Below are 23,802 nucleotides of genomic sequence, written 5' to 3' on the forward strand. Positions count from 1 at the left end.
CATCTCCCACTAATGAGAAATAATGCAGAAGTTGTTGTTAAATCTGCAACTGCACAAGTGAAACTGCAGCAGAGAGCCTGGCAAAGTCTGGCAGCAGATATGTGTAGGATGTTTTTCTAGGATGGCAAAGAGTCATGTAATAAAAAAAAATTCAATTATTATCTGCTGCCCAAATTTCAAGACTATACAGTTACATTGTTTTCTTGCTTTATTGGTTGATGTATTTCTCGAGTAAATATATGAGCATTTACTCCCTGTGTGTGTGGCTCAAGAGACAGAGCAGGTCGTCCAATAACCAAAAAGTCGGTGGTTTGATTCCCAGCTCCTCCAGTCTTCTTTTGAAAGTGTCCATGGGAAAGACCCTGAACCTCAAATTGCCCCTGAGGGCTGTGTCAACAGTGTATGATAGAAAAAAGCAATGCATATAGGGTCGCTGCATGAATGTGTGTGTGAATGGGTGAATCAGACTTGAGTTGTCGATAAGACTGGGAAAGCAAAATATAAATACGGTCCATTTACCATCTGTGGAGACAGGCACTACTTTTTCTTTTCTTCCTGACTTTCCTCAAGAAACCTTAAGCTCTCTTTTCCACCAGCTTCATGCAAAGAGACATCTGCCATAAAATAAATATAATCTGCCACAAGATAAAACACTAATGATAAGTTGCACTATTTAAGTCAACAATACACAAATCCATGTATCTCACTTTGGCTTGGGTCGTGTGAGGCCAGCTACATCCTCACACAAGTGAATGCACTCATGCACACGCTACAGTGATGTAGGAAGAAGAGCAGCACAGTGTGAACACAGAATTTTGTTAGACTTTAGATTTTCTGCTCCCGCTCTTCTGTCGCCTGATCCTGTCACATGCTGCTCCTGTCGTGTCCCAGTAATGAGAAATAATTACAGAAGCTGGCGTGAAATCTCTAGTTGACCAGACTGGTGAAGGCTCAGCCCCATTTTTCTAAACTGGCAATGATCAAATGTATAATTATTGTTCTCAATGATTATCTAGTGCAAAACCTGTAGCCAATTTGAAAATACACTACTTAACTTTCTGCTCAGAGATAAAGGAGAATGTACACACCATTCGTGTCTGTACAGTAATGTGATTCCACTGGCAGAAGCTATTAGCTTAGCTCATCTTAAAGACTGGAGCGAAGAGGAAGACTGCATGAAGGAAAAAAAGAATCTACCCTCACTAAAACCACATTTGAAAACTTTAATTTTACCTTTTCAAGTTTAACAGTTTTTGTGTGGATTAAAGAAAGGAGTTATAATATGTTAATTAGTAATCTTTAGAGGTGCCGGTACAGTGGGATTGGCTGTCGACTTTGAGATTTTATCTTTTTGCTAAAATAAGCTTTCCCCCCAAAAATGTCTAAATCTGAACATGCAGTTCAGACAGTGAAACGCAGGAACCCACATGGAATCAAACACTAAAGAGACGTGTTTTGATCCCAGCAGTCGATTTTCTTCCCCCTTGCTCCTTTCCACAGAAAATTGGTACAAGAAGGAATCAATGTTTTGCTCAAGGGCACTTGTGCACGGCTGAGGCTTGCCAATATCGAGGCTTGAAACGAATCTATTTAAGTGGTCTCCCCATTTATTATTCCTCCCTTTTGTTCTGTGCTGCTGAGGCTGAAATCACTGCAGAGACAGTCAAGTATCTCATTCAAAGACCTTCTATCATTATGACCATTAGGATTATTATGAAACTGAGTGGAAGGATGTGGTATCGGTCAAGGACGAACTTTTGGCACGGATCTTTATATTTTTTATATTTATACGACATAGGGCAATTGGTCCAAATAAAAATCTGAAAGAAAGTGTAAATTATATTGACGAGTCTCAGTCGCCGCGGCTGCAGAGTGCTGGTAACCTGTTTATTACAAGTTAATAATATTGAACTTTGGATTGTACAAATCACACCAAATTCGACACAGCCCTTCGTGGGGCCCTTAACAATACACATACCAAGTTTTAAGCTGGTAAGATGAACAGTTCTCAAGATTTGTGTTCCACATACACACAGACAGAGATTTCTGGACTCATCAGATACTGTAGATATTCTGTATCTTTATGTGTGTGTGAACTTTGGTGTGGATTCAAATGAAAATCTGGATCTGGTGAATTTAAATGTGGTTTCTTAAGGGGACCTTGACGGAGGTATGACATTCCAGATATATTCAGTATCTACATGAGGCGGGGCAACAGGGCATCATTATTTTGCTTTTGTAAAGTTAATTAGCATTCAGAGACACACCCTCAACGAGTGACGTGGCACACACATGCTGCAAGACAACACACATGCACATATAAAGACATGGCCAGAGCACACACTCACTCCGACGAATCAGTCCCATCAACATGACTGTGAGCGTCTACCCTCCGGCGTGCATTGGATATGTGAGATAACTGTGTTTGTTTGAAAGCGATGCTGTTGATTAAATATTAGCAGGGGAAATATTACGTCTCTGCAAACAGCTGCTTTTGTCCCTCATGACTTTACATATGTGTATGAAAGATTCATGAGATTGAGACCGGTGTGAAATGACTTAATGAAATTCAGAAGAATGTGCCCTATTTGCTGTCGCTACATTCTCTCCGCACACACACTCACACACAGGCACACAGACGAGTTGAGTTTGCACTCGGATGCTAATGAAATCATTAAGACATTCACCTCTTAAGCTAATCATATGTACTCACCGAGCCCCAGACACGAGACACGCAATCCAGATTTCCCAAGGTTCCTACGAAGAAAAAGCAGAGTATGAAGAGGAGTTGATTTGGCTCCATGTGTCATCAGTCAAGATGTGATTCAGTAACAATGTAAAGAATCAAATTACGGTAACTGATATTTTGTGCTTGTGGAATAATGTTGTCATTGTGTGTCACTTTGTGTGTAAAACAGTTTGTAGCTGTAGGAATATGTGGTTGATGTGTAAGTCACATTTGTGCAGGGATATTGTCAATTGTGAGTTTTCTCAAAGTCTGAGAGTCAGACACGCAAATTAGAAATTCCAGCTACAAATCTCGAGCTACAGGTACAAATCACGACTAACCAATCGGAACGCTGCCCACTGACCATCCAATCAGATGAATCTAGACTGTCCAATCAGGGCTTTCTCTTTTCATAAAGGATTTGAACATCGACGAGGCAGAGGCGAACTCCTCTGAGACACAGGTGGGTTATTTAATTACAAATGTCAGTGGGCAGCGTTCTGATTGGTTCGTTGGTGGGAATCGAACTGATTGGCTGTTCAGCTCAAGAGGAAAAACAGGATCATGATCTGCACTTGTAGCTCGAGGTTTGTAGCTGTAACTTCAGGGTCGCATGCATCGATAGGAAATGTGTGTGTCTGCCTCTGAGACTGTGAAAACTCACTATCGAAAATATCCCTGCACAAATGTGAAGTACACTTCCCCCGCATACTTCTACAGTGGCAAAAACATTTCTCCATATAAATACGAAATATTTCTACAGCCACACAACTTTCACACATGCAGAAACAATTTTTATAGCTACACAACCTTTTTACACACACACACAAAAGGTGAGGTTCACCTACAACATTATTTCACAAGGACAAAATGTGTATAAATATTTACTTAAAATACAGACGTCTCACACAAGCGCAAAAGACACAACACAACCACAAAAGCCAAAACATGACCGCAAAAGCCACGACACAACTGCAAAAGCCACAACACAACCGCAGAAGCCACAACACAACCGAAAAAGCCACGACACAACTGCAAAAGCCACAACACAACCGCAAAAGCCACAACACGGCCACAAAAGCCACAACACGGCCACAACACAACTGCAATAGTAACAACAAAGCTCCAAAACTCTCAACAAAAATACAAAAGCCACACAACAAAAACACAACCACAACAGAAGTGAGCAACAACAGATGTTGACCATGAAATGAGCACGGTACAGGTGTGTTCTTTCCTTTTTGGCCACTCCAAGCACCTGTACCGTAACACCTTAAATAGACAAGCATCTGATTTTAAGGGGCGACTGATTCATCCAGGTTTTCAGCAATGACGGATCACAGTAAGTAACTCTGCACATTTCATGTTCAAAATCAATGTAGTTGTGTTGTTTTCTGTTAAAGCACTCATGGGAGACATCTCTGCCACCGTACTATAATCTCCTGTTTGCTGCTTCCACACTTGAGAGACCGAAAAGCAATAACATGCAGCAATTTTGCTATAATGGAGTTTACAATGTGGGAAACAAAAAAGATCGATTGTAAGTGAGTTTAATAATAACAATGGCTGATAGTTTCTCATGTATCACACACACCTGAATCATGAATCAGAAAGGAGACAGAGGGGGCGTTGATTTACTCAATCAATGTGGAGCCCACCTTCTCAGGCTTTCTACAGACACTGACATGTATTCTACTCAAAATTGAAAAGATAAAATGAGTGTTTGTACTGCAGCAGTGGGGGGGGGGGGGGGGGAGTTGGCTCACTGTTTCCCCCCTTCACTCACTGCCCTCGTCTTATACTCAGAGGCTTTGACATTCTGTTACAGCAGGGAGCCCTTCGATCCTCAGGCTTTTTTGTCTTCCCCCTACAAAATCCCCAAAAGCCCTGCTCTCAAGCACTGAGGCTGCATCGTACCAGCATTCCCCAAGATAGCACCTCGCACATGTGCCTCAAATCCTAATCCGTAATGTGTCTCTCTACCTATTAACTGTGTAACGGTGCACCTCCTGGTACGCAGCTCCTCCCTAACAGTCAGTTTACCTCCAGCTGATCTGCTGCGATGCGATACGCCACTTTCAACCCTCATTAACACCGCGGAAGATAAACCTAGAGTTCATGCAAGGCTCGAGTCTCAGCTCTCCGCCTCAAATCCAGTTTTTTACAATCTTTCCCGCATGCAGACCAACGGAGAGGGGAACTCATGGGGAGCGAGCGTTTAATGGCTTAACATCGGCAAGAACAGATGGTTCTGCCTCCGGCCGCCACAGGTGTCTTCCCTCGGCGGGATGTGGAACGCAGTTGAAGGAAGACTGGAGCCCGAGGGGGATTGTGCAAGGACAAGCAGCCTTCTTCAGACGAGCGAAACGATTTGAGGCAGGCACTGTGAAATTGAGACATATTTGTCTGACGGAGTCATGAAGGCCGCATGATGCACACACGAGGAGCCACTCTCACCAGCACCACACTTCATCTTCACAGGAGATTATGTCCACGTACAATTACGGTGTATGGATTTTTCCGTCCTGCTTGGTTTTGAAAGTATCTACTTATAATTACAACAAATGAGGCTGTAAAAAAAAAATCTCAGCAGTTGTTTTGTTGTGACGACAAATGGCCTGAGCCTGTCGAGACGAAGGTAGACCAATCTGAGGCCGCGCCATCTAACCGTGCCCGATTCATTTAGAAGTCCAATATGGAGAAGCATCCATCATCGAGTCAGCTGTTCCGCCAAGCTGCCCAGATAAAGAGGGAAAACATATAAATCAAAGTGTTTGTATATAAACACCTTGAGTGATTCAATGTATCTATGGATTGTTTGATGCATTGAGTGTAATCGAGGCGCTGGTGGGAACAGGACAGGAGGAAACAGGGAGATGGAGCTCGCTGCAGTTACAAATGGTCGGACGTGTCTGATATGACGGAGGAGTTTGGGCATTGTGTCCTCCGTCTCTCTGATGTATTATAGATCTGATAGTTCTGATCCATGAAAGTGTCGGCAGGGGGGGGGCTGCACTATAGGTCAAGTGAATGTGTGTCTGTTTGGTTGCATTTATTGCAGGTCACTGCTGAAGTTGTGGAAAATGATACCAACATTGACCTTCTCTCCTCATTACCACTGACGAGGAGGTTTTGTTTCTTTATTTGCTTGTGTTTTTTTATTAGCAGGATTACGCAAAAAACTACGTGATTGATTTCCATGGAACTTTGTGACCAAGGAGGAATATGTTAACTTTAGTGCAGATCCAAATAATTGGGCTCATTTAGGGAGCTGATATCTATAAATCTGAAATTTGGTGCGGCAAAAACAAATTGGATAACATAAAAACTCCTGATGGGATTCTCATTGGAAGGATGGGACAGTGGTCGAGAGAGACATCATCAAATGTTGGTGTGGATTTAGGTCAGGAGGCGGATCCAGGATTTTTTTCCCACTTTCTTTAATATTGTGTTTTTCAAGATTTCTGTTGATTTCTCAGAGGATGATTCACAGATCTTGATGAAAAAGAAATAGAATGTTTATGAGTTTGCAATTAGCAATTGGCAATTAGGTGCAGATTCACATTTAAATCTGGATCTAGTGAATTTAAATGTGGTTTCATGAGGAGACTGTTGGGACTTGGTGGATGTATGAAGTCCCTGAGTGCCCTTCAGGTCGATACAGTTTTAATGATTCATGATTCATACAAACTATCTCCAATTTGCAAGTTCGCTCCATTTCCAAATAAAGCTGCTTGTCCTCACTAAGCTCACTTTTTTTGGGGGGGAGATCCTCCATAAAGTAAATATACAGCTGCTGCTTCAAATGTTTTCTTAAGAATAGGGCATAAACAAAGCCGACGTCCAGCAGCCGGAGAAGCCGCCCGCCTCGCGTCTGTATTCTTGTCCCTGGTGTTTTCTGGGGTGTCAGGAAGCGGCAGCATCGGCCGCACCTGGTTATTAACCACACGCAGCTCGCGAAGATGCATTAATAGATCTGTCCGGGCCTAGGATGTTGCTGCCAGCAGAGGCCCGCTGCAAAGGGAGCTAATGATTCAGGGGATTACAGCGTGTCATTTGCAACAAAGGGGAGAAAATGTAACACCTTTTTTGGTTAAGAGAAAGCTTGTGTTTGTGTGTTGTATGTAGGAGACAGAGAGGGGGAAGAAAACAGTGCTGCCAAGACACAGAATGTAAATTCTTTATATAATATCTTGTAAATAGTACACTAACTGCACTAGGGAAAGGACAACTTGTCTATACAAACTTGCACATAAACAACTCTGCAAGCCAGTGAGTGTGGCTCGCTCCCTCATGCTTGAATGGTGCCCAAAAGAAGCCTTGAAGTAAAATGACAAATGAGTCATTTGAAAACGCCCCCTCACACAAACCTGTCACCACTTATGAACATCCTGCAAGCTGCTACTGTAAGTAGCCCTCTCTGTTCTCAGCGGATCCCCCGTTGAAATAAAAACACTATCAAATGAACATCTGGCTTATTTACTGCGCTTAAAATCTCAGAAGAACTGACCTCTCTTTTGTGGGAGGATGTATTTTATTTATTTTTTCCTGGAAAGCAATGATATGGCTCTCAAATCACACTGGGGCATTTCTCATGGTTTATTTCCCGACGCCGGGTTGCTTGAATCAATATTTGTCAGCCAACACGTTTGTCAAGGTTGCGAGTAAACAGATAAAACTTCTCACTCGCTGGGGGATTAATGTAGACTAAGCAAACCCACACAAGGCCACCTTGATGGGCGGAGGGATTAGACAACGCCCACCTCCTCGGTTTTCCACCGCTCTCCCGATGGCGGCCATAATGTTGTTATCAAGATAAATCAGTGCAGAGGAGAAAGGCGGGTTGTATTCTAAGAATATCAAAGCCGGGGCGCGTGTGGGTGGGAAGAAAGTAGGGAAGTGAAATCAAGCACTTTGAGGGAGAAAAATGAAGAGATGAAATGTGAAAGAAAAGCTGCAGCTGAGTTGCTATGGGGAGAAGAAAAAGGCCATGGGCCTCATGGACGGAGCAGAGAAGGAGACAGAGAGAAATTAAGAGGGAAAGAGAGAAATAAACCAAGAGGCGGCAGCAATAGACTGAGGCTCACTGAGTTTTAAGTCCAAGCCCCAAGTCTAAGCAGATCAAACACCCTCTACAGTTGAATTCTTCTATATGACACAGAACGGGAAATAGGAAATGACAGCAAACTCCCTACGGGGGGCTGCATATTGTGTATGTTTGTGTGAGTGTGTGAGAGAGAGAGAGAGAGTGTGTGTGCTATAAAGTACAAGAGTCCGGATTTGACTTTTCCTTAGTATTTCCACAGGGCCAAAGTCGACATAGTTTCAACTTTCTTCTTCATTTTTACGCACAAACACTCTTTTTTATGTACACACTGTTATTTTACTGTGTTCTGGTCGGTTGTTACAAATATTTGAACATTTCTTTTTTCCCCCTTTAATTTAAACATCATATGATAAAACCGGAGTGGCTGCCGGTAGAGAGTCTCACACAGAATAACTGTATTTTTGGCAGAGACACATGACTGAACTGTGGGTTGATCCTGTATTGAAAAAGATGTGGGCAGATCTGAAGTGGTTGATTCTTGTACGCCGTGAAATTCAGAGAGAGATCGGCAGCGCAGAAAAAAAAAAAAATTCACGATGAGTAGAAAACCTTCGTACAGTGCTGATAGAAAGTATGTCACGGCATCTCTTTAGGTGTAGCTTCTTCTCCACGTGTTATTTTTAGGTGCATTTTTAAGTCAGCAGGAAATCTGAGTGCACGATCACGTTCAAGTATTTATGTAAACAAACCAAAATAGTATGCAAAGGCTTATGAGAAAGAAAACCCCCCAGGGTGCAATTACAATTATAGACAACACACCATAAACACTATAAGAGGCCAGTGTTGTAGGAATATTGTGTGCGTTTGTGTGTGGAGATTTGTGTAACTGTATCTGAATGTTTGTGTGTGTCGAATTTTGAATGCGTAAAGAAATCTGCATAAATCTTGGGTGTGTGGGTGTGTGTGTGTGTGTAATCAGATTTTTTACACATTTACAAATCTTACAATGCACAGATTAAAATACAGTTACACAACTTTACACACACACACACACACACACACACACACAAATATCACTACTACGATATCAGCCCCATAACGACGGCACAAATCGATTCTTAAGGTCGAGTGTATCTCATAATAAATAAAGTTTTGCCGACAACAAACCTGATTCACAACCATTTTTATTCTGTATGTGTTCCACATGCAGCTGTGGTGTTGTTCTGTTTCACCGCTTCCAATTAGCGGAACGAGCCAAAATTGCCAGGAAAGAAACTCTATTATAAAACCATTATGCTTGCAGTAAAGCATTTTAGTCGTGACCTTTAATTAAAATGCAGAGTCCATGCAAGCGTCCTGGCTGTTTAACAGAGAGACTGGGCACTTCGTATCCTCGGGGGCTTGTTTAGTCTTTAGGCAGAGTGGAGCTCCATGGACAGGCTTCGTGTTGTGCAACACCCTGGCTCATATTATTGGACCTACACATCACAGGCCAACGGTTGAAACAAGAACTGTGGTAAATGATGTGGGAACATGAAGAGCATCTACTTCGCTAAAGGGGGATTAAGACTTTTGATTCATGATGAAAAGCTGGGGGGAATAGCTTCTCAGAGAGGCTGGACACACGCTGCCAAGGCAAACGCACGCTCGCCAGGCTCTGTGAGTGCAGATGTGCAGATTGCACTGCAAAACACAAACAAAAAACAGAGCAATCGCCTTGCAAAGTACGATTGATGATGCATTTATCATGGACAAGTGCCACTGCAGCCGAACATCTAAATCTTATCTTTGTTTGGAAAGGCAGACGGAGGGAGAGGGTTGCATCCGTCTTCACTATGGCTGCTGTGTAATCCTCACAAGCATCGATACACCTTGTCGAAACACAACCAATGATTTGTAGAAAAATGCTATTTAAAACAAAATCAGCAGATTGAGAGTGGTTTCCCATTTTATGACCCTAGCACAAAGCAAGTCATCTCTACTTTTTAAGCCTCAGCCCGTGATTTAGGTGAAGAAATGATAGTGTTCTGCAGAAGTCACGTATACACCAGTGTTTTTGCTTTGAGGTCTGGTGCCCACTGGATTATTAAACAGCGGGAGGACAATTTTTTCATTAAAGGGTCGAGCTAGAGGCGCAGCAGAGTCACCCATGAATGCAAGGATGACACTGGCTTTGGGGCGGCTCACACAAACAAACCCATACACAAACTCTTTCAGTTTTCCTCCAAAACCTTCAGCTCAAATATGTGCAGAGTGCGTTATCTTGAAATGACCAGTGTGAACAACATTCTCTGATTTTTTTATCGTGCACAAAACCCCCCACTTGTTTTATACGTTAATCGTGTATAACATGATGTATACACAGCAGTGGAGGGCCTCTGTCTCTGCTTGTCACTGATAAGCCTGCATGACAAGGAACCAACAGAAGGGAGTTTTGTTTGCCCATCTGCAGCCCAGCTCCGAACCAACCAAGCGGAATCTTTCCCCAGAACCTCCTGGACTGACAAAAGGCCTTCTGCTGCCTACTGACCGTTATGGTCTTCATTCCAGGCTCCGTACCAGGAATCTGCCCAACTTGTGGAGTCAACAACATCATCGTGGTGTGTTATTTTGCATGTTTTGCCCCGTATGTGTGTTGTTTGTATGTTATTTTGAAGGTTCAGATTGCAGGATTTAGTGAAGAGAGCCATTTATAGACGGAGATGATACAAAAGCTCATTCCGAGGTAAAGAAAGCATAATTATGAATATCATATTCCATTTCTGTTGAAAGATGCGCCCGAATCCTACCTTTAAAAGCTATATGAGGTCAAATGGCCATTGAAGGCTGCAGCTGGGGGCCACCACGATTAAAAGTATACTCTATATTTGGATCGCCATGACAACTACAATGCCGCGGATGGTGGTATCATTAGTTCATGCTCGCTCGCTCTGCATCTTCTGCTTCAACTTGCTACGCCTTCAGTTGTGCCCAGTGTGCATCCTCAGAGCCACACACAAGTGCACACGCCATGCACTCATCTATGTAACGCAGTGTGCCAGTGCAGACGCCCACAGTGGCACACACACTCTCGTCTTTCAGAAAAGACAAAAAAAAAGTGCTTTCATTTGTTGCCTGTCGTTATTGTAGTTGTTGTGGACCTCACTTCAAGGGAAAGCGGTTCCCTGTCAGATGGTGTCCAAAGCAATACCCTCAACCCAAGAGCTTTGGGAAAAGTGTGGGGGGGGGATACATGAGAGAGAACCAGAAAATGTCAGACAAACAGGGAGCAGAGAGAGGATGTGACACATGAGTTTTCTAATATTTGATCTGTGGTGAAAACAGGGGATTTGCTGAGGGCTTGGAGGAAGCTTCATCCTCCACCTGTTTCTAGAGGGAGCAACAAGAATGAGCAAATCCTCATGTTCCAAACTAAAATAAGCTTTTAGAAGTGACATAGTTTGCATCAGTTCTGCAGAATTCTCCCCAATGACTCCTCTCTATGAGAAAAGAAGACACAACAGCGAAATGATCATCAAGGAGATTTGTTTTTTTCCCCCCCGTCTGTTTGTTTGTGAGCAGGATTCACAGAAACAACGTGATGGATTTCCATGAAACTTGATGGAAGGATGTGGTAAGGTTCAGGGAAGAACCCATTAAATTCTGGTGTGGATCCGAATCAGGGGGCAGATCCAGGAGTTTTCTTTTCACTTTCTTTAAACTCAATTTTGCCTGAAAATAATTGTGGGATCTTGATTGGAAAAAAAAATCTGTCACATTGAGGGGACTGATATCTATGAGTGTGCGCAATTTGGAGCCGTTTGATTGAATTTCCGGGGCCTTGGTGCACGTGCAGCAGGATTTCACAAATCAATTTTCTCGCGTGGAAAACAAAACAAAGCCCGGGACCCAGTTAGCACAATGGAGTCATCGGGCTTGTTTGGTGCTGCAAACAGATTGAAGTTGGCCATTTCGATGTTGTTATGGAAACGAGATGAGACTGTGTGACAAGCAGACACTTATCGCATTTAGCTGCTCCGCATCCAATCTGCCCGGAGTCTGCTAATTGCCTCTTTTCTTTGAGCTGACCTGAGTGGCCCAATTTTCTCTTTCGCTCAATCTCAGATTTTTCTCTTTTTTGTTCTTTCTGCTTCCCCCCCCCCCCCCCCCCCCCCCCCCCCCCCCCCCCCCCCCCCCCCCCCCATCCCCTCATTTTGACTTTCCCATCATCCCCTCTTTCCCTCCACCTGTCTCTCCCTCACTGTGTGTCTCTTGATCCTGACTCGGTGATGTCACCCTCTCCAGTGAATGAACAGTGTGAGGTAAACGCTACTATTTTGCTCCGGCGATCTGGGTTAAGAGCTCACTCACTGAGATAAGAGAGCATGGTTTTCTTGGCCGGGCCTTGTTACAACTCCCACACAGACACACACACACACACACACACACACGGGGAGAGCGGCAGCACGGCACTGTCACACTCTCCAGACTGTAAAGTACGGCTGTGGCCACTTAATGAGGACCGCATGTGGAGCGGTCAGCGTCTTAAACCGATGCTCCTCTTATTGACTGAGCTCATGAGAGATTAAAAAAAGCAAACTCAGCATTGATACTGTTTATTGTGGATGATTTATATGGCTGCGTGAAGTGCACTTTTTTACAACATTGCTTATATATTTCACTTTTTAAATAAAATTATTTCATTGATAATGTAGTTTTACTTATTTCTCTGCATTCTCTGTGCATTTCTCTCAAACTATGTTAGTGTTTGTTTTATTGGTAATTGTTTAGTGTGTTAAGTGTCTAATTATCAGCATGCTTTAAATATTAGCGATGAAAGTTTCAAAGAGTTTAAATTATCTTAAATGTAATTACAATGACAGAGCGCATACCACCGCCAAGGTTAAATTCAAGCTGCACCAAATTGCACACACCCATAAGTTCTCTGCCTGATTTCTTTTTAATCAAGGTCCATGAATTATTCCCTGAGAAATCCCCCAATATCACGATGTTAGAGAAAGTCCTGGATCTGCTCCCTGACCCACACTGCCACTTTCAGGGAAATCCGTTCATTTGTTTTCCTGTAATCTTGCTTACAAACAAACAAACAAACAAACTGGAACGGCACTCAGTGGATCAATGCAAATCTCCGCCAAGGCCCAACAAGTCCCCTTTTGAAACCACAATGGAGTTCACTGGATCTTTTTCAAATCTTCTATTTGAAGCTGCAACAAATTGCACTCACTCATACAGTCCCCTAAACATTCAAGCCTTTTTCCTTTTTTTCATCAAGATCCATGAATTAAACGAAAATGTTGTAAAACGTCTTGATGTATCTTGCAATGTTTGATAAAGTGAAATTCCAGGATCCACTCCTGATTCGTTGGCTTCTTCCTTGACCCATAACACATCCTTTCACCAAGGTTTGTGGAAAATCTCTTCAGTAGTTGTTGTGTAATTTTGCTTACGATCAATCAAACAAAGGCAGATGAATAAAACACTACCTGCTTGGTCGAGGTAGTGTCACTAAAAACTATTACTAGTATTTAATCTTACTGCAGCATCACTTGTGTGACCACATTGATCATTTACAGACTGGTTTAGTCTGTTCAAAGAGCTGGTGCCATCCGGATCTCTAATTATTATTATTATTATTTGCACTTATTGATGGGACTGCTTCACATTGTGTGATTTGCAGAGTTATCATGGTTCATTTTATGACTTTATTCTTCTCATATTACTATGGTAACATCTTCAAGGCTTTTTCTATTGTTTGGTCGTCTTTTCATTATGAGATGGAGTAATGTTTAATTTTTTGTATCAGGTCTGGTCTCATCATTTTGACTCTTTGAGGTTGAAACTGGTCAACACATTTAGCTTCCAATACAGATCTTCTGTGCACCTGAAGAGCATCTTTTCTATATTTTTACTTCTTATTACTACAACGAATATATTTTTCTTCAAATTGCACGATTGTGCAATTAAATTCTTATTTGCATCTGAAACTCCAATCATCAAAATGTCCCAGATCCTAGTTCTCTTCAGACGCTAATTGGTTTTCATTGTGATTAGATTGATTAAAATAAGAAATCTTTAAAAATCTACATCTTGGAAAAAACGCCTTTGATTCTTCCACCACAGACACACTCACACAGCGTCCCACTGATCACCTGTCCCTGGTCATATATCATTGTTGTCTCCATCAAGGCTCTTATAATTTAATGAAGTCGTCTCTGCTCTCGTTTTAATTGTCTTGTTTTTCTCCTGTTTTATATGCTGTCGTTAATCTTAATTCATCAGTGTTCTACGTTGAGTTGTGGCGTACACTGGGCAGAGGAGAGAAAAGTCAACCACACACACACCTCCTCCGTCTCCCTCTCACACAGTCTCCATCATCACGTCACGTCTACGTACCGGTACTTCATGCCTGTGAGCTTGGCAGTGGACTCCTTGAGGTTGTGGTGGTAGCGCTGGGTGAAGGAGCCCAGGCTTCGAGCTATCAGGGCCACGGTGCGGAAGCGGGCGCGGGCCTTGCTGGCTGTGTTGGGGCTCGTGGCGTTCTGCTTGCTGTGCTCGCCGTTACGTGGGGCCTTCAGACCGTGGTCCGTACATGCAAAGGACACCTGCATGGCTGTCGGTTAAGGCCACTAGAGCTGCTACAAGACAGACAAGTGTTTGTTTGAGGTCCTTAAAGTACTTGACAGTGTTTCTTTCCCCTCCTGTCTCTGGAATTCCTTTTTGTCCTTGTTGTTTTTTGAAGCTGGACGTCAGTGGTCCAGGCCAGCTCTACCCGGTGCTGCAGGAATGACCGGGAGCATGAGATTCGGTTCAGTTTCTTCAGGGAGAGGAATCTCAAGCTGAGGTTATGTCAAAAATTGGACATAGCAGCGGCGCAGTCCCGGTCAGTGCGTGAAGTGCTGAGACGAGGAGCCGGTCTGACACCACCTGAAAATATGACAAGAGGATGGAGATGGAGGGAGAAGGATGGAGGAGAATGGGAACTGAATGAGTCGTGGAAAGAGTTGCCCACTTGGAGGAGAGAAGGCAGTGTGTGTCGCAGAGGGTTAGAGGGGGGAGGCTTGGAAGTGCGACTACAGAGGAGGAGGAATAATCTGGTAAAGACTGACTTGGGAGAAATGTATTAAAATTTTTTCAAGCTGTTTTCTCCACTTTTACGCCCATTGCTCACATGTCTAAGCAGCTTCGACGTAGCTGTACGATGATCGAAAACACTCCTGCCCCTAGTTTTGCTCGTCTTTTTCTCTTTCTGTCCTTCTTTGTCTAATCTTCCTTATCCTATATAGTTTCCAACTCAAGTTCAGTCTCCTGCCTATTTCAAATGTGTGTATTTCTAATTCAGCCGCTGATGCCTCTTTTACTGTCTTTCTCTTTGGGCTGTCTCTGAGGTTTTGTCAGGCTGGGTGTCAGAGGATCTCTCTTGCCCTCAAACTGCAGCTAAGCCTTTTAGTCAAACACCTGGAGTGAAGAGAGTAACACTGCACCAGCACGCTGAGCCCTCAGCGCTGTGAAAAAACTAAACACAGACATCCCATTTCACTCCTGTCAAACGTCTTTAAAATAAGGTCACGCTTGAAGCAAAGAATGTTCACTCACAAATCAACTTACAACACACACACACACACACACACACACACACACACACACACACACACACACGCACAGAGAGACCAAATCTGTATGGATACAGGTGTTCTTACACACAGTGCGATGTCAGGACGAGGCAGGGATGAGATCCTTGACCGACGTGCGTCTTCCTGCAACTTTTAGAGGAATCAAGCGGCTCTACACAGGTCCTGCAAAGATCTGCATCCCAACAGAAGCAGCAGCAGCAGCAGCGTGCGTTCCGGCAGCTGTCCTCAGACTGGGCAAACAGCCTTGTCCTGTCTCCAAAGTCCGCAAGGAAGTAACACAGCTTTTAAGGTTCCCGGCTTTGCAGCAAGAACGCTCTGTTTGATAAAGGGACCCTGGAATGGCAATGGACAAGCAGAGAGCAGGAGGAGGAGGAGGAGGAGGAGAGAGGAGGATGCATGGTTCATCGTTTCAGAGAGAGAGAGAGAGAGAGAGAGAGAGAGAGAGAGAGAGAGAGAGAGAGAGAGAGAGAGAGGAGGACAGATGCAGTGAGGAGGCGATGAGCGGCGAGTGGAGAGAGGGAGCCAGGCGCTGACTGAGGGGAGAGAGACGCTGGCTCTGACTGACTGGCTGAAAGAACTGCAGTGTTTTTCACTATGGCGCCACACACTCAGAAAGAGAGATAGAGAGAGAGGGAGAGAGGGAGAGAGAGGAAGAGAGAGAGAGAGAGGTATGTTGCGAATGGGAATCGAGGCAGCAGATGTTGATGTGACTTGATGTGTGTGTTTGTTTACTTAAAGAAATGCCCCTCAGGCAGGATGTTAAGGTGGCGCACTGTGGTCGAGTACAGTAGCCTACATGTGAATGTCACCGACACGCTTCACCTCACCGTGGTTGACCTATCAGGCATTTTACCCTCTTTCTGTTGTCTACTATTACAATACACGTCCTCCTTGTACGCACAAACATAGGAAATCACTTCCGATCTCTCTCCCATGACATCATTTCACGGCGCTGTCTGTTGTTTTTTTCGTACGGTGAAAAGTTGCAGGCTACGGCTCAGGCTCCCAGAAGAATCCAGAGAGAGCCTTTCTGACACCGACGTCTCAGAGCAGATGTTAAGAAACAGATCAGATGAAGTGGCACATTGAAATAAAGCATTAAACCAGTGTTGAGGCAGCGCAGCGTCCTCGCCTCCTCCCCCACTGAGCAGCAATGTGACAATGCAGGATTTCATGGTTCATTGAACCGCCACAAACCTCGAGGCCAACGCAGTTATATTTATATCCTTGCGACTGCATCTGATAAGAGAAGACACTGGTAACAGTCGTTTTTTGATGAAACGTTGGCTCATGGGTCAGGGGGAGCGTTGGGGAGACTGGATATATAGTGTGAGATAATATGTTGTGCTGAATTACTCTATGTAAAGTATTTGATGAAAGCTATTTCATTTCATTTTCCTTCCATTCACCCACCCATCCATCCATAATTGTTGCACATTTTCTTGAAAACTCCCTTCTGAGCCTCAGAACATATCATACCACGGTTTTCACAGCCCAAGTAGAACTCAAGCGAACAAATCCTGATGTGTAAACCAATAAAAACCTTTAAAAAGTCTATTTGCTGTGCTGCCCCCGTTGCATTTTCTCTGTACCTGCCAGCAAAACCATGTTTTTGGCTTGATCACGTTGTGACGCTCTGGAGAGGTTACTGCGCTGTTGGACAAAATATCAAACATGGAGCATCCCTCTAATGTCACCGGCACCTCCCCCCCCCCCCCCCCCCACGGTTGGTCCTATTTAAAAGTGTGTCAGTCAGAAGCGTAAAATGGAAATGTTACACTCTCGGCTGGAATCCCCAACAGACAATAAGTCTGCTACCCCGAGGCAAACCACTCTTCCTTAATTGCTCCGTTAAGAACCGATAATAGAGTTTTGAAATTGTGTTGCTAAGACACAGACCTCCGTATGGCAAGTTTGTTGAAATAGTGTAGATGAGTGACAACAAAGCTGCAGTGAAGAGACCCACTCGTCCCTCAGCAGTAACCTAACCCTGGATTTCCCACAGAAATAGTCTTTATATTTTGGTGGTGCTGCCGGCACACCACCAAAATACTGCATGTATTATACAATAAACAATGGATTTCCTTTCACATACCAGCAGCCACTGCTCTCTACAGAGGATTGTTAGATTCCATGTCACATAATTACAGCCTTGTTGTAACAGTCTGCTGCTCGACTTAACGGTTTTTGTGTTTCACATTTTGCTTTTCAAAAGGCTTATCACCATCTAATAGATAGTCGTCTTCATCAGCACCAACCTCCTGGAGAGAAAATGAGAGATAATGAGGGGGGAAACCTTTCCAAGCTGTCTGTGACATCACTGCAGCAGCACCACCTCTCTCCCTCTCTCTCCTCCATCTCTTCTTTCTCTGTGGATTAGCTCCTGCTTTCCCTTTTCTTTTTTCCATTTTCCATCTTCTGTCTGTTATCTCTCTCCTCATGGCCCGCTCTTCCATCTCCCTCTAAATCACCCTTTAACACAGGACTCTCTCCCTCACTCCGAGTCCACAGTGTTTCCCTCTATATGCTGCAGATTAGACCCGCAAGTCATTGTGAGGCACTGCACATACAACACCAGAGAGGAAGAATTCGTTTTTTTAATCTGCTCTAAAAGGCTGGTTCTGACTTCATGCAGACATAATGGGCACAGTCATCAAGTGCTGCAAACATGCACGAAACACAGAGGAAGAAGCTGGACTCTAAATCGGAGGTTTTGAATGAAAACTTAAGGTAATCATCATCATCATCATCATCATCACCATCACCATCATCATCATCATTTCCACCCTTGTGACATTCACAGTTATATCATCTGTATTATTACCAGCCCTGTCTTTGCCACAACCTTCTCTCAGTTTCAATGCGATGCACTTTGGTTACACTGATGAATGTTGACGTCCTTATTGTGACGGCCCCTACAGATGCATAGTGACCTTCCATGTTGGCCCGGCAGCCATTTGGCCTCAAAGCAAGGAAATTGAAGCGGCTGCAGAGCCTTTTATTTCTAATGGTAAAGCGCTCTGTGGTTCATGGATTCAGTATCAATGAAATATTTGTGCACTTTCAGAATTTGACCCACAGGAAAAAAAAAGGCTTGTGAGCTCACTGGAGTTTTATTGAAACGTGATTTGTCCAGAACAACCGCTCATTCTAAACATTGTCAATAAAGATTGTTGTTGATTGACTGTCGATGTGTTTTTTTTCACAATAAAGTACTAGACATAGCAGTTTCATATGTGAAGCAGATAAAGCTATATGTGAAATTATGTCTGGACCTCAGCAACTACCCACAATGAATAATAAAATGAATTTCACTTTATATATAAATATAAACATAAATATTCTTGAGAAATATATCTATGTACACACATACAAGCTGCCTCACACCTGTACTCTATTTTTTTTTCATATTTGTTAAAAGTGTTGTGAAATTACATTTTACTGCAATGACAAACATTCAGATTGTACAGGAACTGGTTACCGTTAAAGAAACTGAGTCGAGCTTCACTGAACTTTGAGCAAACAGGTGCCAGCTCTTCTGCAGCATCACCACAGGCCAAGCAAACAGGTTTAGAACGGGCACTGCACTCATGGTAAGACTAAATTAAAATTGGTTTCCTGCTCTTGATGGACAGATACAAGGTACAATCCAAACGTGAGATACACTCAAGGTTGTAACTGCTTCCCACACACACGTATATGAGACGGTATGTGGGTTCGGTGTCATTTACAGTGTGAAAGAGAAAAAGATAATTGGACATCAGGACCTAGCTTTCATTACTTACTCCAAACCTCAGTCTTTCAGATACTAATACCTGCCACTGAAGACATGGCTGTATGTCTGCCGGTGGCCTCATGTGCCTCGAACGTCAAGTCTAATTACGGAGGGGAATTAGTGCTGGGTCTTGCTGTGCTGAGACAGACTCTTCCTTATCAGGAGATGATGAAAGGTTTAGGTATTTAACAGGACCAGGGACCCTGCTGTGCAGTTAAACTTTATCCTTGCTTCCAGTGGTGTATAAATGATTGAAATTGGAGCAAATTTACACACAGGCTGCTGTTTACCCTGATTGGGCTAAGGCTGAATTCACATTTACTCCAGAAAATCAAAATAAATTGCAGTTCGTTAAGCAGAATAGCCGGATAACCCAAAATTATGCAAAATGCAAGTAATTTAAATGTATCTCCTTCTGCAAGCTCTCTTCCACTACAGAAGATACTGCAGCCTAAATGTGCAGCATTTATCGGAATGTACTAAGTGTGTGCACCCTTCCTCTGTGAATGATATCCTACCTGTAGACCATGTTGGCACCAGGTTGGGCAGACGCCTGGAAAAGGTGCCTGTGCACTTGAAGAAGCTCCTCCAAACTGTTCGGCTCTCGAGGTCTGCTGCTGGCTTCAATGCCTCCTGGTGGGCAGCTGGTGGGGCTGGAGGGGTTCACCCGGGTTCCTGCCCCCTGCCTCTGCTGGATGGTACTGGGGCAGCGCTCCAGCCTCGGCCCCCCTCTCTGCCTGGGCACAGGGACCTCAGTACAGGCTGCCTTGAGATACATGCTTGGATCGGCCTCGTCTCCCACAGGCCGACGGTACCCTCTCTGTTGTTGGCAGATCTCCTCCAATATATTTAGTCATCCTGCAAAGATAGTCCGGCCTAATATCTTCTCCATGTAAGTGCAATGCAATGTCGGCCATGCAGAGGATATTCGTGTTGGTTTGCTGGAGGGTTTTTGTCATGACTGCAGGGCCGACAGAGTGATTTAGAGTAATGACACTATTTCCATAGAGATGTCCGACAAAATAGACTAAGCCAAGGCAGCCGGACAAACAAATAGAGGCAAACAGAGGCACACAAATAAAAGGATCACGCCAACAGTATCAGAGTGGATGACAGGGAGGTGGCCAGAAACATCTCTGCGCGTGTGTGTGTGTGTCATACCTGTGTTGTCAACTTTATTCTTAGATGATTGACAAAATAAAAGACAAAGGCGGCTTTTGTTTGAGCTGCTGGCGGCTCGAGTGAGAGAAGCCCCGCTTGTCCCCGAGGCGAGCCGATCAAAGCCGGAGGGATATTTCTGTCTGCTCGTCAGAAATATCTTCCTGATGCATCTGTTGCATGCAAAGCCAATCCAAGCTGGGGCGGAGACTAACTGTGATCCATCTAGTCGGGTTAAATGACTAGAAGGCAAAGTGATTAAATGAAAACTGAAACAGAGATGTGAAAAACATGTTTGCATAGGATCCGTTCACATATGAGGAAGGAATTTAATATGAATTGTCTTCAAGAGCCAGTAGTGAAAGTGGATTTTCACCAACAGACCTATATGTTTACATTGTTTGTTTGGTTTTAGTCATTTGATGTTATAGATTTGTGTTGAAACATCATGATTGACAGCTGAGACTGACTCTTGTTTGGCCGGACATTGATACTGTGACTCCAGACCACGATGACTGGGTCTGCACAGGCTCTGGCTCCAAATGACGTTAAAAGCGCAAGATGGCGACTGCTGTAACGGGAGGATGTGGAGACATGCCATCAATCTTAATTTACATTATATGATTAGCATCTCAAAATTTCAAATTTTATGAGATTCTACAAAAGTAAGACAAGCAGTGTTACGGTGTGTGATGTTACTGTGACTTATTGCAAAAGCTTTTACATTGGCAGGTGTAATGCATCTTTTGGAACTTTGTTAGTATCAACACAGTTCTACTGCTTTATCTGCGGTATGGATTTAAAGGTTCAGTGTGTAAGATTCAGGTGAAAGGGATCTATTGGCAGAAATTGAATATAACATAATCCTACTGATGTTTTCACTAGTGTGTCATATACATTTTAAGATTTTTTTTTGTCTTTACTCAAGAATGGGCCCTTTATATTTCAATACTTTATACTTACATCGGGAGCAGGTCTTCTCTACGGAGGCCGCCATGTTTTTTACGGGATCCAAACTGGACAAACTAAACACCTTTTGAGTTTGAATGACAAATGACGGCTACCACAGGTTCTCTTTCATGTTTGGAAGGGGAGGGTGAGGTGAGGGGTATCCAGCTGCAACATGCAACTTCACCACTAGATGTCACTAAATTCTACACACTGAACCTTTAAATTATTTCATGCTCATGTCCTCTTGTAACCCTGCTTCGTGCTGTATTTGACAATTAACAATAACCATCCTCAATAGCATTAATCACTATTTGCAACCTGTTCTGAAACATTACAAAAACATACTTTAATCATTATAAGCTACCTTAATTCATTTGTCTGCTATCATCTTTCCACTGTGACTGTGGGACAGGTTTTATCTTTTCTTTGCATGATATAAGAGTGACAGTTTATCCATAAGGGTAAAAGATTCAGAATTGTTTTTCATTCATCCCAAACTGTACATGTGTAAACATAATATGCACACAACACTACATCTTGCATATGAAGTCACATGGAAAGCCTCTTCTTGCTTGGTTAGTTGTAGCGGGCTGCCCTCTTGTGGAGCGAGAGGCTACAGTAAGAAGGGAAGTTACATTTGTAAATGCAGGAACATGCAGGGTTTCCACACACACACACACAGGTTTGCAAAGCTATTTTTATTCTGACTTTTATTCACTGTGGACAGCCTATAACCAAAACCTTATCCCTTGTCGTGCCTATGCTTAACCTAACCACAATTCATATCTTTTCCTTAAACTTAACCAGGACCTCAGAAATGACGTTTTGCCTCATTGGGACCTGGCTTTGGTCCCCATGAGGTCCACTGGTCACCAACTAACACAACACCTCCATCACTCATTCAAAGGCCTGAGTGTGTGGGTGCGGAGGCTGAAGATGGAGATACTGTAAACCGTTGGATGAATATGGTGTGTCTGTTGTGTCCTCCCACTCAGCGTGCAGTGTGAGAGGCAGAGCATTTAGTCTATTTCAGTCCCTGGATATGTGAGGCCCTTTTCTTCACTCATCCCTCCAAGACCACAGTGACTCATCCACGTTGTACACAATCTGACTCCTGCAGGCAAAACGCCGTAGAAAAGAAAATCAGACCTTCACGGTGGAACGACACTGTGGTCAATCAAACGCCTCCACTGGCTCTCTCAGATTAGCGTCGTTGCAATTCATACTTGGTTGACAGGGAACATTGATCTGTGTGGGCTTCCTTGCACTCTCTCATTTTGCGTATTGTTTTGAGTGCCTGATTGATTACTGAGATGAAGATGAAGCTGTTGAACATTGCCTTTGTAAGTGTCAGATGTTTGGGAGGGAAATGGTTGATATTGGTTTTAATAATAATAATGTAAATTATAATGCAGTAATATGTGGTGATGGTGGCAGTCATCCGGAAGCCTTTCTTGCTGTCATTTTGTCACAATCTAAAGGGTAAACCCATTCTCACTGATAGTCATTTGGGACTGACGGTGTTGTCGGCTCGTTTTGACGAGAAATGCAAAGCAGGTTTATGTGTACAGCACAATTCAGACAAAAGGTCATTTAATGAGGTGTTAAAGCAAATGTGGAGTTTGTTTTCAGAAGGTGTAAAAGCAGTGGGCGCTTTGGAGGAAATCAGACGATCTCCTCAGATATGACAGTTTCTGTCTGTCTGTCCAAACAGCTCATAGATAACCAGCCGCAACAACTACTGCAAACCAGCATCAACCTCTTTATTCAAACCAGATCACTTAGAGCCTTTGCATGCGCAGCCAAGCAGTTGACATCGACCCAGCACTTGATTTTGAATTGTTATTGCTTGTTTTTAAATCAGTGAATGGCCTTGCACCACTTTACTTAGCAGACCCTCTCACCCCTTGTATCCCTGCTGTAAATCTGTGTTCTGCTAACCAGCTGTTAGTCTCAGTTTCCAGGGCAAGACTAGAGACAGAGGGAGGTCGGCTATTCACTGTGGATCAGACAAAGCCACCTCACTATCCTCTTTTTAAATGCATTTTTATAAAAATGTTTTGTTTGTTTTGTTGCTTTATTTTTCCCATTGACTTGCATTAACTTGTCTAAATTTGTACTTGCACTTTTATTATTGTCATTATTGTTGTTGTTGTTGTCAAATGCGTCATTCTTTGATATTATTTCCTAAAATATGTGACGCGTTTCTCAGGTAGAAAAGAAGAAAAGCTCTCGGAGCACATCAGGACAGAGGTCATGTTCTGTGTCATGGCTGTGAAGATGCAAAATATATATTTGGACATGGTTGAGAGGAGCTGTGTGTCTCTTTCAACATTTCATAGAACTGAGGTCAAGTGAAACTGTAAGAGCATCTGAGGCCACAGTGGGGAACAGTGTGTGTGTGTGTGTGTGTGTGTGTGTGTGTGTGTGTGTGTGTGTGTGTGTGTGTGTGTGTGTGTGTGTGTGTGCGCGTGTGTGTGTGCGTGTGTGTGTGTGTGTGTGCTTTGTCATG

At 43.4% G+C, this 23,802-nt stretch overlaps 1 protein-coding gene and 1 long non-coding RNA gene across 2 annotated transcripts in view; both read right to left on the reverse strand.

Annotated features, from left to right (window-relative positions):
* The window catches only part of kcnab1b (potassium voltage-gated channel, shaker-related subfamily, beta member 1 b), a 34,195-nt gene extending 18,231 nt beyond the window's left edge, over positions 1–15,964 (reverse strand). The window contains exons 1-3 of the mRNA XM_034613375.1: positions 15,473–15,964; positions 14,169–14,699; positions 2,714–2,757 (exon numbers count right to left, since the gene is read on the reverse strand). Coding sequence (XP_034469266.1) covers positions 2,714–2,757; positions 14,169–14,383 — 259 coding nt within the window. The 5' untranslated portion in view covers positions 14,384–14,699; positions 15,473–15,964. The remainder of the gene's footprint in view (positions 1–2,713; positions 2,758–14,168; positions 14,700–15,472) is intronic.
* Positions 15,965–19,111: 3,147 nt separating this feature from the next.
* Positions 19,112–22,733, reverse strand: LOC117778110. Its single transcript, XR_004616726.1, has 4 exons — positions 22,625–22,733; positions 21,407–21,411; positions 19,456–19,463; positions 19,112–19,304 (listed from the first exon to the last, which is right to left on the reverse strand). It is a non-coding gene; the product is annotated as an uncharacterized LOC117778110 (long non-coding RNA).
* Positions 22,734–23,802: the final 1,069 nt, after the last annotated feature.

The sequence above is a fragment of the Hippoglossus hippoglossus genome, chromosome 17 (assembly GCF_009819705.1).
Source record: "Hippoglossus hippoglossus isolate fHipHip1 chromosome 17, fHipHip1.pri, whole genome shotgun sequence".
NCBI classification, from domain to species: Eukaryota; Metazoa; Chordata; class Actinopteri; order Pleuronectiformes; family Pleuronectidae; genus Hippoglossus; species Hippoglossus hippoglossus.